Source organism: Thamnophis elegans, chromosome 1, assembly GCF_009769535.1.
Source record: "Thamnophis elegans isolate rThaEle1 chromosome 1, rThaEle1.pri, whole genome shotgun sequence".
NCBI classification, from domain to species: domain Eukaryota; kingdom Metazoa; phylum Chordata; class Lepidosauria; order Squamata; family Colubridae; genus Thamnophis; species Thamnophis elegans.
This window is the reverse complement of record NC_045541.1, coordinates 15,468,663-15,483,168: the sequence shown is the minus strand read 5'-3', so window position 1 is coordinate 15,483,168 and position 14,506 is coordinate 15,468,663. Positions and strand designations below refer to the sequence as shown.

At 37.5% G+C, this 14,506-nt stretch overlaps 1 protein-coding gene across 3 annotated transcripts in view; it reads right to left on the bottom strand.

Moving 5' to 3' along the window:
- COL5A2 (collagen type V alpha 2 chain) overlaps window positions 1-14,506 on the bottom strand; it is a 185,459-nt gene that overhangs the window by 65,547 nt on the left and 105,406 nt on the right. For all 3 annotated transcript variants that reach the window (XM_032220718.1, XM_032220699.1, XM_032220707.1), the window contains exons 7-11: window positions 8,866-8,973; window positions 5,197-5,262; window positions 3,054-3,098; window positions 591-644; window positions 288-341 (exon numbers count right to left, since the gene is read on the bottom strand). In XM_032220718.1, coding sequence (XP_032076609.1) covers window positions 288-341; window positions 591-644; window positions 3,054-3,098; window positions 5,197-5,262; window positions 8,866-8,973 — 327 coding nt within the window. The remainder of the gene's footprint in view (window positions 1-287; window positions 342-590; window positions 645-3,053; window positions 3,099-5,196; window positions 5,263-8,865; window positions 8,974-14,506) is intronic.

Sequence of the window (14,506 nt, the reverse complement as noted above, 5' to 3'; positions counted from 1 at the left end):
CATAAATGCTTCCTTTATTATTAAAATAGAGAAGTGAAAAACAGGTGACTGCCCCCCTCTAGAATTTCCTGACCAAAGAAGTTTCTTTTGCTAGTGTTTAAGATCCTTTCAACAAATGGAACAGAATCTTATTTTATTTTAAAAAAATGTTTTATGGGTGACAGTTGCCTTGACATAAGTTTCCTTGCTCTGCTAAATAAACTTCTGATTTTAAGAATGTTTCCTGATGATTATTATGTAGCATGCCTAGCAGCATTACTGTTGGGAACTTTTTTTTCAAAACTTACATCTTCACCAGGCTTTCCTGGAGGACCTTCTGGGCCACGAACACCAGGTGAGCCCTAGTATAGAAAAGATACACATTTACAGTTACATTAAGAAGTTTAATGACATTTTAAAATGCTTAATGCAAAAAAAAAAAAAACAACCTAAAATGAAGCCATCAAAATTGTATACAGCTATTTTGATAAGAAATTTGTTTCCCAGACTGATCAACATAACTTCTGAAAAAATTGTGACGTACCACAACTTATAAATCTCTGTTACATTATTTCCCCACCACCAGGTAGTATCTGAATAATTGACCTTACCATGGGTCCTGGGTCACCAACTTCACCTGGAGCACCTGGGGGGCCAATAGGACCCTAAAATATAGATAGATGATAGATAGATAGATAGATAGATAGATAGATAGATAGATAGATAGATAGATAGATAGGTAGGTAGGTAGGTAGGTAGGTAGGTAGGTAGGTAGGTAGGTAGGTAGGTAGATGGATGATAGATAGATAGATAGATAGATAGATAGATAGATAGATAGATAGATAGATAGATAGATAGATAAATGCATATATATTAGAAATGAGGCAAATCAGGACAATGATGTAGCCTATCAATTAATGAAAACAATCCACGAAAATGAATGTAATATAAGAATTAAGATAGCCTAGGTCCAGAATTTTATTTTCCATAATCCTATTTTCTTAATTTGTAATTTTTTAAAAAAATAATTACATTCTTTTATCATCTCTGAAGCTTGTGAGACAAAAGAAACTGAAATTGAACCCAACCAAAAGAAGTTAACTTTTGTTCAAGATTCTTTGAGGTTTTCAGCCATGACTCTTGATGCAATGGTACTACCCCTAAAAAAGCAGCTCATCGGGAAATTTTCTGAGATTCCTGGCCAATGGGCAATTTAGAGGCTATGGCTGGTTGATTGGGGGTAAGGAATATTGTTTTGCTCCAGTTCTATCTGGAATTCAAAGAGGACTAATACCCTCAGTATTTACTTCTGTGGACTTGACTACCACAATGTGCTCTGCATGGGACTTCAAAAACTCCCTGGAAGTTTCACTTAGTCCTGAATGCAACATTCCATTGTTAGCTGGTACAGATTGACATGAATTGTGACACCTATTTTCTAAACCCTAACTCTCTGCTGATCCTTTCCCATATCCCTCTTAATGTGCTGGATTTAACTTTTAAAAGGCAAATGGCTTGGCACCAAGGTCTGAATGGCTTTTTCTTCTCCAACCTGTTTCAACCTGTTCAACTGATATACAGTATCTAAAGAGAGCCTCCTTTCTATGACATAAGAAGGCAGAGGCATATAGGTGCTGCTGTTGCTATGCCTGTGTTTCGGAACAGCCTCCTTCCAGAAGTATGATTAGCTTCTCCTTTGTTGGTTTTCTTTAAGTTATTAAAAAGTGAATTGTTCCAGGGAGCATTTAGGGAATGAAATCTCACTAACAACTGTTTGATCTTGTAACTATGTATGTCCATTACTGCTGACTACTTATATTCATTTTCTTTTCATTCATCCATTCATCCATTCATCCATTCATCCATTCATCCATTCATCCATTCATCCATTCATCCATTCATCCATTCATCCATTCATCCATTCGTCCATTCGTCCATTCGTCCATTCGTCCATCCATCCATCCATCCATCCATCTATCCATCCATCCATTCATTCTTGCATGGCCATCCATCTCACCAGGTAATACTAGACAGCAAACAATTAAAAATAAAAACAATGACAATAATGCAAACATTTAAATACATAGGAGGAGAAAGGTGTGTTGGATATGTTTGCGGTTCTTGAGGCATTTGAAAAAGAAAAGCATAAACAAACTAACTAAGAAATAAATAAATGCAAGACTACACCTCACATCACAACTTGGAAACAGTCCCTGGACAGACTTGGGTTTTTACTGTGTATTATAGATATAACTTTGTAATCAATTTGTTTTGTTTTTATTTTTGTCTTGCTTGCAGAGCTAAAGGGTCTCTAAGAGTGCAGCAGACATAAATAAATACATAAAGAGGGCAGACATAAGCCAGGGGGGTAAATAATGAAAAAAATGTATGATAATATTATACAAATTTTGTGACTTACTGTATGTACTTGGGTCACACATCATGACATCAATATTCAATTTTGGTATCATCACTGTACACTATATATTATGAATGCCATTGATGGCACGACATATATACTATTTAGAAAAATTAGAACAAGGAGCAAACCTGTAACTCACCATCTCTTTTGTACTTGTCATGCAAGCTTTATGGAAAGTAAACTTTCTATTTGCAGTGCTGCTGCTAAGCAGAGATATGAACTACCTCTGCTTTAGAGCAAGCAAGAGTTGTGAGTACATCTGCTTCAAGATAAACTATGGATAATGTTAACTGTGGTTTTATTCCTGAAATTAGCCAGCTTAAACCTACATTGTGAGTTGTAAAGCTGGTTTATTTCAACAACTTTTAAGATAACTCGTGCATATTTCTTAAACTGTGAAGAAGAACAAAATGTAAACAAATGATTTCAGGCGCCACTTTGCAAAATGAGAAGACATGGAACGTATAAACTCAAAAATATTCCCTAATGGTAAATATAATTCAGCCTACTCGAATATGGCATCATCAAACACATCCACTTTAACCTCCATTATCCACAAGTCAGCATGACCTGTATGTCTGGAGGGCACCAAATATAGTCAGTATATTATAATTTTAATTACATGCAAATATTTTGGAAACAAGCTACTTACTTGTTTCCCGTGATTACCCGGAGCTCCTCTTGGACCCACCGGCCCCTAGGAAGAAGGACATATATGCTTATTAATCAAATGAGAACTAGGGCAGAAAACCAACATGTAGGCATCATGCTGTCAAAAGAAGTTTAAAAAGACAACATGCAAAGAAAATTATGAAAGTTATGAAAATTATTTTCTCTCATATAAAGCACATTCAAGTCCCCTGTATAAAAATAAATATTGTTTGTTATCATACTGCATTATAACCTCTCTTACTGTTCTCCAGTTGATTACATTTATTTAATTCCAATAGCCAGTATCTAGTCTATTATTACTATTATGTTTAATATTTTCTTGTTTCACAAATTTCATACATTATGGAGTATAGCCTCTAAAAACAGTAAAGTGGTTTTTTCCACATAAAATACCTGAACTTTTATAGTGCCAGAAAATACATATACAATTTCTTTCTTAGGTTTGGATTTACATATCTAACAAACAAAACCTTAAATATTTTCCCTGTGTTGTTTCTATTCATATATAAGGCAAATCTCAACTGGGTTGTTAACATTTAGAGATTCTTGAGTTTATTATGCAGCTCATACTTAAAGTGAGTCAATCTGATTCTTATTTCTTAAAATAATGACTAGGAATATGTATATCCTTTTAATTAGGCAATGTTTTTATATTACTAACAACATACTTTACTATTAAAATTATATTGTATTTGCATATTTGTATATGTGTTTTTGCAGTTTAATATTGAAATGGGCTCTTGAAAAGATACAAATGAATTGGACTAGAATGAACATTGACTTCTTGATCCCTCTCAAAAGTGGACAGTCTACAGCCAGGTAGTTAAAAGTTGATTGTTCTCAAATAGCAAAATGTGAAAGTTAGGTAATGTGATTTTACCTTAAAAAATTGGCATAAAGATTTCCAAATTTTCCTTTAAATTGTTCTCAAGGTTGCTTCTTCAGGGGCAAAAATTCATTTTATAAAAAATGTGCAACCCCTTAAATTAAAAAACATTGTCCATCTTTCATTTTTCTAGAATTCACTAGATATTTAGTATTTTGTCCTTAATCTTTTGGCCTATAAATTCTGACTTTAAATTTCAATCCCAATATCTAAATCTATGAAAGCTGCTGCAATGGGGAGAGCAAACATAATCCATTTACCACACATAGAGCACAGAATAATTGACAAATTGCTTTACAGAATGAAAAGTTTAGAAAAGCATTTAACAGGATAACAGAATATTAGAGTTGGAAGGGATCTTGGAGGTCTTCTAGTCCAATCCCCTGCTCAAGAAGAAGACCCTATAGTGTTCCAATCCAAACTGGCTATCCAATTGCTTCTTAAAAGCCTCCAGTGATGGAGCATCACAACTTTGGAAGACAAGGCATTCCACTGGTTAATTGTTCTCACCATTAGGAAATTTTTCTTAGTTCTAGGTTGCTTCTTTCTTTGATTAGTTTCCATCCATTGTTTCTTGTATTGTCTTCTGGTGCTTTGGAAAATAGATAGACCCCCTCTTCTTTGTGGCAGCCCCCCAAATATTAGAACACTACTATAGCTCTGATATCAGTTTATTTGATTAATATTTGAGGAAATATTAATTCCTTCTCAATAGATACTTAAAAATATCCCGAGGACCATAGAATAATGGGGTGGCATTACATAGAGCTAGACAACATATCTCTTCAGAATTTACTTTTTGATCTGTGGTCTAGTCTTGTCTATATATATGCAACTCCATTTTTGTGGGAAACAATGCCAATTAAAGTCAACATTACCTTGAGAAAAGTTTATCTTCTCATGCTTCACAGAGCAGATTTTTCCAATATATGTCTATTTAAAAGCCTCCTACAAGAAGAATTGTGGCCATTTGGGGTGCAAAAATAGAATAACTGAGAATATACTTCAAACTTGCTTTATCTACTATGTACATATTATGTATATCACACCACTGTTCATAGAGTTCCCAGATCACCCCAGGCATTTTATACATCTCCCCTATTGTTTGACAAGTACTCCACCACAATGTATAAAGCTGTGAACAGAATTTACTGTGCTATAAGATCCATCCAGTTCCACCTTCATTTTTTCAGTATTTATTTCATAATACATTTCATTAATCAATTCATATCCTTACCACTGGACCAGGCATCATCATGTGTGCAAAGGCATCATCTTGTCCTGCCATCTGAGAGGTAAATGGCTGTAAACAGAAGAAGTTCCATTATTCAAGAAATGTATGAAAGGCATTTTTGCTCCCCTCATCAGAGAATTGCAATGATGAATTCAAAAGTGATTGAATTGTGTATTGACGTTCATTTGTGGGCCTTGTCTTTAAAAACATGAGAAAATTTACACTTCACCTTCTTTGAGGCATATTACAAAATGAATAAACAATACATGTTGTTAAAAATTTTATTCTTTAAAAAAAAATAGCTTTACATTATGGAAGAAAAAACAGAAGTGCCTCAATGTTATGACTGGATAGGGAAATCCTTGTTCATATCTACCACTTTTCTCTCCTCAATATTTCAGTCAAGTTCAACTGTGTAAACTATATTTACTGTAATGTTTGAGTATTTATATCACAAGTTGATAAATATTTGTCAGCCAAGGGCCATACTTCTCTAGGGATATTTTAGCTTCAGGACACAGTAACAATTATGAAGAAGCCAGGGCACATTAGCCAAAATGTTTCATTGTATTGTGTTTTTGATATTTAAGGACAGTTTAAACCTAAAATGTACCAAAAAAAAGTTTGTTACATTTCTCTGTGGTTCTCTGTGGTTCAGATTCTTGGCTATGGCATGTCCATCTAGTTATTAAATTGTTTTTATCAACACATTTTAATAGTCCTTGTAGAGAAACACAAGTTTTGTTATAGTTGAATATATATTTGCTTTATGTTTTTCCTTAAGGTTAATTTCCAAAATTCAGTAATCATTTGAATTCAGCTCTGAATTTTCCATAGCACAGACTACTTTTTATTTCCAAAGATGTGCCATATTTAATCAAACAAAACACATTATCTTTTCATACAGGTTTGAGGGTCAGTAGTTTGAGAAATTAGCAAAATTAAATTATCCCAGGTCTGAAACAAATTACCTGCCCCATAAGGATTATTGTGTTCTCTTTCAAATAGTGATAAAAAATAAGGAATGTTTTATAATTAAATCCATAATAACCAAATTTTCTGCAAACCACAAAAGCCCAAATTAAATATCAATTTAAGCACATATTTGAAACTGATCAAGCAAACAAAATAGTCTTTGTCTTGCATGACTCCTAATATTTTATGCTTCTTTTTTGTTGATCTAATTCTCTGAAAATGTCACAAGTAAATTGGGTATCACTGAAAGACATAAGTCCTCCTAAGCATTATGAATAACAGTTATAAATTTTACAGTCACAGGGAAACAACCCAGGGGTGGGCTTCAAAAATTTTAGCAAGGGGTTCTCTGCCCGGTTGTGGGTGGGTGTGGCCATGGTGGGTGTGGCCTAATTGACCTTCTGCACCACAGGGGGGGGGGGGCATTTTTGCCCTACCCGGGCTCTGGAGACTTTCCTCGGGCCTCCGAGAGTACAAAAACATCTTCCCCAGGTTCCAGAGGCCCTCTGAAAGCCGGAAATAGGCCCATTTTCAGCCTTCCTGAATTTTGAGTAGGGCCATTTTTTGCCCTCCCCGAGCCTCCGCGCTCGCCCTGCACTTATCTGCATCCAAAATGGACCACATGGGGACTCCTTGGAGGGGAGGAGCCAGCCAAGAATGGGATTTGGGGGTTCTCCCAAATCTTGGCTAGAGGTTCTCTCGAATCCCTGCGAACTCCCAGCAGCCCACACCTGAAACAACCCTGCAGCCCCAAAGATTATTTTCTTCCAAAGCATTTGAGAGGGCAGGAATATTTCTGCTATCCTTTTTTGCATCTAAGATCCATGGGCTTGTTGAGGTTCAAATTGCCCAAAACTATACAGAAAGATTGTAATCAGTGGCAGTGGCAATACTACAGAGGTAGTAATAGTTATAAAAATCCCTAGTGACAGTTGTAAATTTTGGGAACCGCCACTCTCCTCTGAAATCTCACACAGAGGAAAGAGAAAATATAAATTTCTATTGATGTGCATGGATTGTGAGAAAGAGATAACCCTCTCAAGAATCATAAAGGTGCAGTATAATTAATAGTAATCTGATGGCAGTCCATAGGAAATCATCACTATTTTATCACATGTCTACAGCAGTGCATAGTGTGTGTGACTTCCAAAAGATTTCAATATACCCTTCAACAAATCCAAAAGTTGAGTTCACACTGTGATTTTTTTTGTGACAGAAGGTGGAAAATGATACTTACATAACATGATTTTATTGAAGTTTGAAGTTTAATAACATTTGTATGCCGCTCAATCCCGTAGGACTCCTGGCGGCTTATTAATTATACCAGGTCTAATTTTATTAAATATGTCACAAAATTTGGAGTGCAGTTCATGAAATGTTATCCCTAAAGTCTTGCAGTTCAGCAAAGGGTAAGGATGGTGTGATACACACAGCCTCCCATTAGGAGAGTATGTGAAAATGCTCCAAATTGAAAACATTTTCAGGTTGACATGGCCTGTCCACAGTGGTTTTGAGTTCAAGAAAAGTTTATTTTCAGAACTCTGGAAGAGTTTCAAATTCAAGCAGTTCTCAACTTATGACCGGCTGCTTACCAACTGTTTAAAAGTTGTGACAGACCCCTAAAAAAGGGACTTATGACTTGGATTCAAAGTTACATCACCCACCCTAGTGTTGTCACATGTCTGTATTTTGGGCACTCAGCCACTGGCCAACATTGATGGTCCTTTGCAGCATCCCAATCATGTGACTGCCATTTATGTTACTTTTGCCAGAAATCTGTATTTACTTCCAGTTTCTGGCAAAAAAAAAAAAAAAAAATTGCATAGCGAACAATGGGTTTGCTTAATGACCACAGTATTTTTTTAACAACTGCGGTGTTTGCTTAGTGACTACAACGTTTGCTTAACAATTGCAGCCTTCACTTTACAACCGCCGTGCTTAACAATCACTGCAAAAAAAAAGGATTGCAAAATCAGCCACAGTCTCCTGGTAACCTCCATAATGATTGTCATGACTGACGAGCGTATTTGTGGACTCAGTGATGGTCATTAGTCGAGGATTATCTGCAACCACTACCAGTAAGTTCAAACCATCCATTCTGAACAGGAACTTTTCAGATGCGAAGCCTTTTGTACATTGTGACAAACTAACCAATTACATTTTAACTTGATACGCTTGCAAACCAGTTTGCTTTCTAATTCCCATCCGGTCACATGGGCAGCAAGCCACTCCCATCCGGTCACATGGGCGGCAAGCCACTCCCATCCGGTCACATGGGTAGCAAGCCACTCCCATCCGGTCATGTGGGTGGCAAGCCACTCCCATCCAGTCACATGGGCAGCAAGCCACTCCCATCCGGTCACATGGGCGGCAAGCCACTCCAATCCGGTCACATGGGCAGCAAGCCACTCCCATCCGGTCACATGGGTGGCAAGCCACTCCCATCCGGTCACATGGGTGGCAAGCCACTCCCATCCGGTCACATGGGTGGCAAGCCACTCCCATCCGGTCACATGGGTGGCAAGCCACTCCCATCCGGTCACATGGGTAGCAAGCCACTCCCACAAAGGAGGCCACACCCACAGAGTAGGTTCGAACAATTTTTGAAACCCACCCCTGGTACTCCATTATTGTTCAGTTTATTCTTCCCACAACACGGACATGTAAGAAATGGGGTTAATTACTACTGTCACTCACTCTGCCTATGCCGTCTGGTCCTGTGGATGGTTGTCCAGGAGGTCCAGGGTCACCAGGTTGTCCAGGTACACCAGGTTCCCCATCTATTCCTGCAGGGCCACGGGCACCCTAAAAGGAGATTGGATATAAAGTGCATTTAAAGAAAGCACACATATCCCCTCGAGTAGACAGTGTATAAATCATTTCAATTATTAGGCCCAACAACTGATGCATCCACAAACTTACTTCCACAATTACAGTGTTCCAATGGACTTTGAACTACATTAAATTACCAATAGTCTTTACATAGGACCTGAATGAAATCTCACATGACAAATTAATCTAGGGCTGTCAAACTGGTAGCCCAGGAGCGAAATGCATCACATGCAGGCCACGCCCACCCCAGCTCCATGAAGGGGGGAAACGTTGCAATATATCACATGGCGGCAACATGATGCCGCAGGTTTGACACCCGTGAACTAACAGATCTCATGAAGAAAAATGGAATGGAATCGGCACCGTACTTACTGCAAAGTAATACATTTTAAAATAACAAAACCCTGAATGAATGATTTCGTTAATTTAACTCTCACATTTTTCTCCCAGAAGAATAATAAATCTGGGGAGTGACATTTTTTTATCAGCTGTGTTTTGTCCAATGCAAATCCTTGACCTTTCACGGAGAAAAAAAAATCTTGGAACGGATTATATCATATGTTAAAACTGCAGTAAATTAATATTTATACCAGGAAATTAATTTTGTGGATTTCAGATATTTACTTAACAAAGGCAAAACTGCATATTTTGCATCTCCACAAGGTTTAAATCCAAACAGGCATGCACAAAAGCAGCTTTTATTTCCATTTATGCAGGCATAAATTCAGAGAAATATCTCAAAGTCTATGGATACCATTCCAGATTTATATTGGCAGAGAGTAGGGAGCAAGAATGTATATTAAAAGTAGAACAGGCTGTTTAGAAGACAGCTGGAAAAATCGCAAAATAATTAATGCAAATATTTCATAAATCTGGAATAAAACCTGAAGTATCTTGGTAACCTAATATATTCTGCAGCCCCTTCTATTTATGCACTGCTCTACCGCTTTGAAAATGAATGAATAAAGTTGATAGCTGAATAAAGCAGGTCAAGGAAAGAGTACCTTCGAGACCGCCTACTGCCACATACTTCCCAGCGGCCAGTAAGATCCCACAGGTTGGGCCTCCTTCAGATGCCGTCAGCCAGACAGTGTCGGCTGGCGGGGCCCCGGAGGACAGCCTTCTCTGTGGCTGCTCCGACTCTTTGGAATCAGCTACCCCCAGAGATCCGGACCATACCCACTCTCATGACCTTCAGGAAAGCTGTAAAAACTTGGCTGTTCCAGCAGGCCTGGGGCTGTTGACCTCACTGTTGAGGTCCAGCCCCAATTAGAATGAATTTATGAGGTCTTGCTATTTTAAACCGTTTTCTTTTGTTAGGTGTTCGTTTATGTGTCTTTTTTTTTTCTCTTTATTTTTGTAAGCCGCCCGGAGTCGTTCGGGATTGGGCGGCATATAAATGTGGTTAATTATATTAAATTAAATTAAATTATCTAAGTGCTACTTGTTTTAATACTCACGCAAATAATGTGAGGAGGGAAATGATTAACCTGCCTTTTATCAAATTATTTCGTAAAAGTTGCAGATTAAGGGATTTCGGTGGGAAATCAGGAAAAGTGAGTTATCATAAAAAAAACTTGGCTTCAAGCTAGCTTTACAGCAGCTTTACTGGGCTTTTAACTAAGCTAGTGTGAGGTAAAACATCTGAGTTTCTCTTAGGGAAACTGGGAGTTTTAAAATTCAGAAGTTTAAAAGTCATAATACCCATTCCTGAAATTTTCCATGTTGGACCCACCACCTTGGAACTTTGAGTAGGTCTAATGAAGCATGCATCGTGCCCCCCTTCCCCCAGCCAAGTCTATCCCATATTTTTATTCCGTTAGGGTTGAGTGGAAGTTTTGGATTATTCTACCCAAGTAAAATCTGGTTTTAGGAGATCAGACTTTCACTCATTTCTGATTTTTTTTAAAAAAAATCTGCATGTAATTATAAAGATCATTCCTTTGTAACCTGCTTAACTGGTGTGTATAGTGTCTCTAAAACCTGCTTTTTTAAGTTAACATGTCAAGAGTTTTTAAACCTTCAGTCTTATGATTATTAATTTAAAATATGTAAGAATTTTCATCTTCTCGTATCAAGATGTCAAATCTTCTGAAATATTGGAGATGGGAAATTGGAGATGGGACCACTCCATTCTATACATTTACATCTTAGATACATCTATGGTTTCAGGTTAAAGGCCTATATGTTACTTCTTTAAATATTGGTGTTACATTGCAGCTTAAGGGTGGACATTATGCTGAGTACGTAAAATTGTACACCACAGTAAATGAGTAAAAATAGAAATAGCTACCCACAAAAATACTTAATCAAAATTCTAAGATCATCAATACAACTGAAGTGAAAACAGACATATTTTTTTTCAAAAAAAAGATGGCTCATGGCTCAATTGTTTGAGAAACTTATGAAGAGTTGGAAAATCAGTTAACTAAAGGTAAGCCATACTGGTCTCTTATGTAAATTATTTCCACAATTCAAGGCAATTTATCAACAAGTATTTGCCAAAGAAAGCCACTAGATGGCGCTTCAACACACATACTCTTGTACTACCTCTTACTCAGTACTTAAATGTATTTGAGAAATATTTCAGCAATGGTAACATTGTCAAATCACTGGATTATTCATTCATATAAATTAATTCAATACACACACGTTTAATTCTCATTGATCTCTTAGAAATAGTGAGAATTATTATTATATTATTATGCAACCAAAATGGATATATTTCCCTAAATATATCAGCTCTTAATGCAGCTCTATAACAGAGTTCAAAAGTTAGCAACGTGGTACCTTTCAGATATTATGAATCATTGGCCAAAATTGATTAGATTAAATTGCCTACTCCTGCTAAAAATCTAGTAAATGTAAGTCGAGTTATCAAATCAATCAGCCTGCTATATTTGACAGCAGTACATCGCTATAAATGACTGGCAGTGATACAAGTGTTGCATAGTCATATTTGCTGCATCTTTTTAGAAGGAAGCTTCAGTAAACCTCAGTAGCTCCTATCCCAAGTTCTCAAGCAACCTCCTCCTTTCATCCTAATGAAAAAGATGTGATATCAGGTAGGATAGGGCTTCTACAGAAATGGGAATTTCAAGAGGTATGACTTGCCTGAAAAGCTACATTGGTTAAAACGTTTTCTTCTTTCCGAGTTAAAGTCTTTTCCTCATCTTCTCCCTCTTTGCAAGCATTATAAATTCCCTCCTAATCATAGGTTCACTGAAGACTTCTCTCAAATTCCATGTTTCATATTTCAACACAAGGGTTGAATCCCATCTGGGATTGTCCTTGGAGGTAGCACTGAAGACACTGTCGCATTAATCTATTTAACCAGATGGAGCCCTGTTATAGCCCTCCTGTTCTATCGATTTTGAGTTTAACATGCAAGTATTGCAGGTTTCGCCTGCTGCTATTGCCAGTTCGCTCAGGGGCGCTCTGTGTGTGCGCGCGCATGCACAGTACTAAAAAAATGCAAAAAACAAAATGGCAGTGTCTATAGCACCGCCAAGAGAACCGGTTCAGGGGCATAGCAGACCAAGTTACTACCTACTTGGCCAAACCAGTCCGAACCGGTAGGAACCCACCTCTGAAGCATCGATAACCAGATCTTTCCCCACAGCCGTGCTGTGATATCAGTAAAGATGTGGTCTTTTTTATTTACAGGGCAACTTAACTACATGGAGAATATATAGTGCCCTCATTGTATATGTGACCATACACTGCAAGACTGTGTGTGGAAGGCTTCACATGGGCAACTGTACATGACAAGACTTCTATAGAACAATATGCATGTGAATGGCCATATCTTTGCTGAAGGGAGATTCTGCTTCCTACTACTCAAATAATAATCTATGGAGATTCTCTGTCATCCAGGTCATGGTTGTCCGAAAGGTGCTTTTTCAAGAGGCAACTAGACTTTCTGGTTTTTCTTTGAAGACATTTCACTTCTCATCCAAGAAGCTTCTCATCTTCATCTGAAGAAACTTCTTGGATGAGAAGTGAAACATCTTCAAAGAAAAACCAGAAAGTCCAATTGCCTCTTGGAAAAGCACCTTTGGGACACTCAGGTAGTAGTTTTACACCTATTTGTCTTATTAGAACATGACTGTATAAAGTAATAAAATGCATTTATCTTCGTCTGTCTGTTTTCATGATATTGGTATGACTCTTAAAATTCTAAGTAGTTTGGAGGCTAAAAACTGAAAGGAATGCCTCATCTCATTTCACTTGTGGCTCTTATCTCGATGCCATTAATCGGAAAGATACAAGAGGGGTTTTCTTTTTCTCTTTGATGGCCATAACTTCAGAGCTTTCAAAGAAATATTTCACTATTGTAGGCCTTTTCATGCTCAGTCAAAGTATGTTTGTATCAGTGGTGGGATTCAAATAATTTAACAACCGGTTCTCTGCCCTAATGAACGGCTGGGTGGGCGTGGCTCAATGGTCATGTGATCATGTGGGCGTGGCCAACTCAACATCACTCGCGTCAATGGGCACTTCACCTTAGCAGTTACAATGTAATAAGGATTAACGGGAGAGGCAGTTTCTGGAAGCAGGGCAATAAAGATTAGGCTAGAAACAACTCCAGAATGTTTCCTTCCTGCCTTCCTTACAGGATTAGCCCTGTAAAGTGGAAAAAAACAAAAGGAGATTTTTTTTTCCAACAACCGGTTCTCTGGACTGCTTAAAAAAGTTAACAACCGGTTCTCCCGAATAGGTGCGGACTGGCTGAATCCCACCACTGGTTTGTATCTGTTTTTATACTAATTTGTTGGTTCCTAGCATTGAATTGCTCTGGTTTATACCTCTAAATTTATCGTTACGCTTAATCACTATTGTTCTCCTTTTATTGTGGAATTGGTGACTGAAACATTTATATACTTAAGTTTGAATTGGTGATTGGAAATTTTATATTTGCTATCCTTTTAAAAAGAAATCCAGAGCAGACTAAATTGCTATATATGGTATGATATGTTCTAACCAGGCAAGGGGTGAACGATACTTCATCTTTTGAAAAAAGAAATAGCAAGGATAAATAGTAAATGTCCTTTTCTGAGGGCTAATTATCAGAGGTTGATTTTTTTAAAAATCATTCACGGAATGTCAGAAGTTCAGAACTGTTTAATATATGACTCATTGTATGTGAAAGAATGCAAAGTCTGGGAGATAAAAATGAATCACAGAATGCAAGTGAGAGATTTGGAGGGAGCTAGAGGCTGAAGGACTCCCACATCCATCTCTTGTTGTCTGCTAAGAGCAGTGCATTTACACTTATTACAGTGCATTTACTATAATTCTGCCCACAGCCAGGAGTTTGATCCTGACCAGCTCAAGGCTGAATAGGCCTTCCATCCTTCCCAGATCAGTAAGATAAGGACCCAGATTGTTGGGGATAATATGCTGACATTGCAAACCACTTAGAGAGGACTGTAAAGCACTATGGGGCGGTATATAAGTGCTATTGCTATGAGTATTTATGATGTTTTCCTGAATCTAACACACA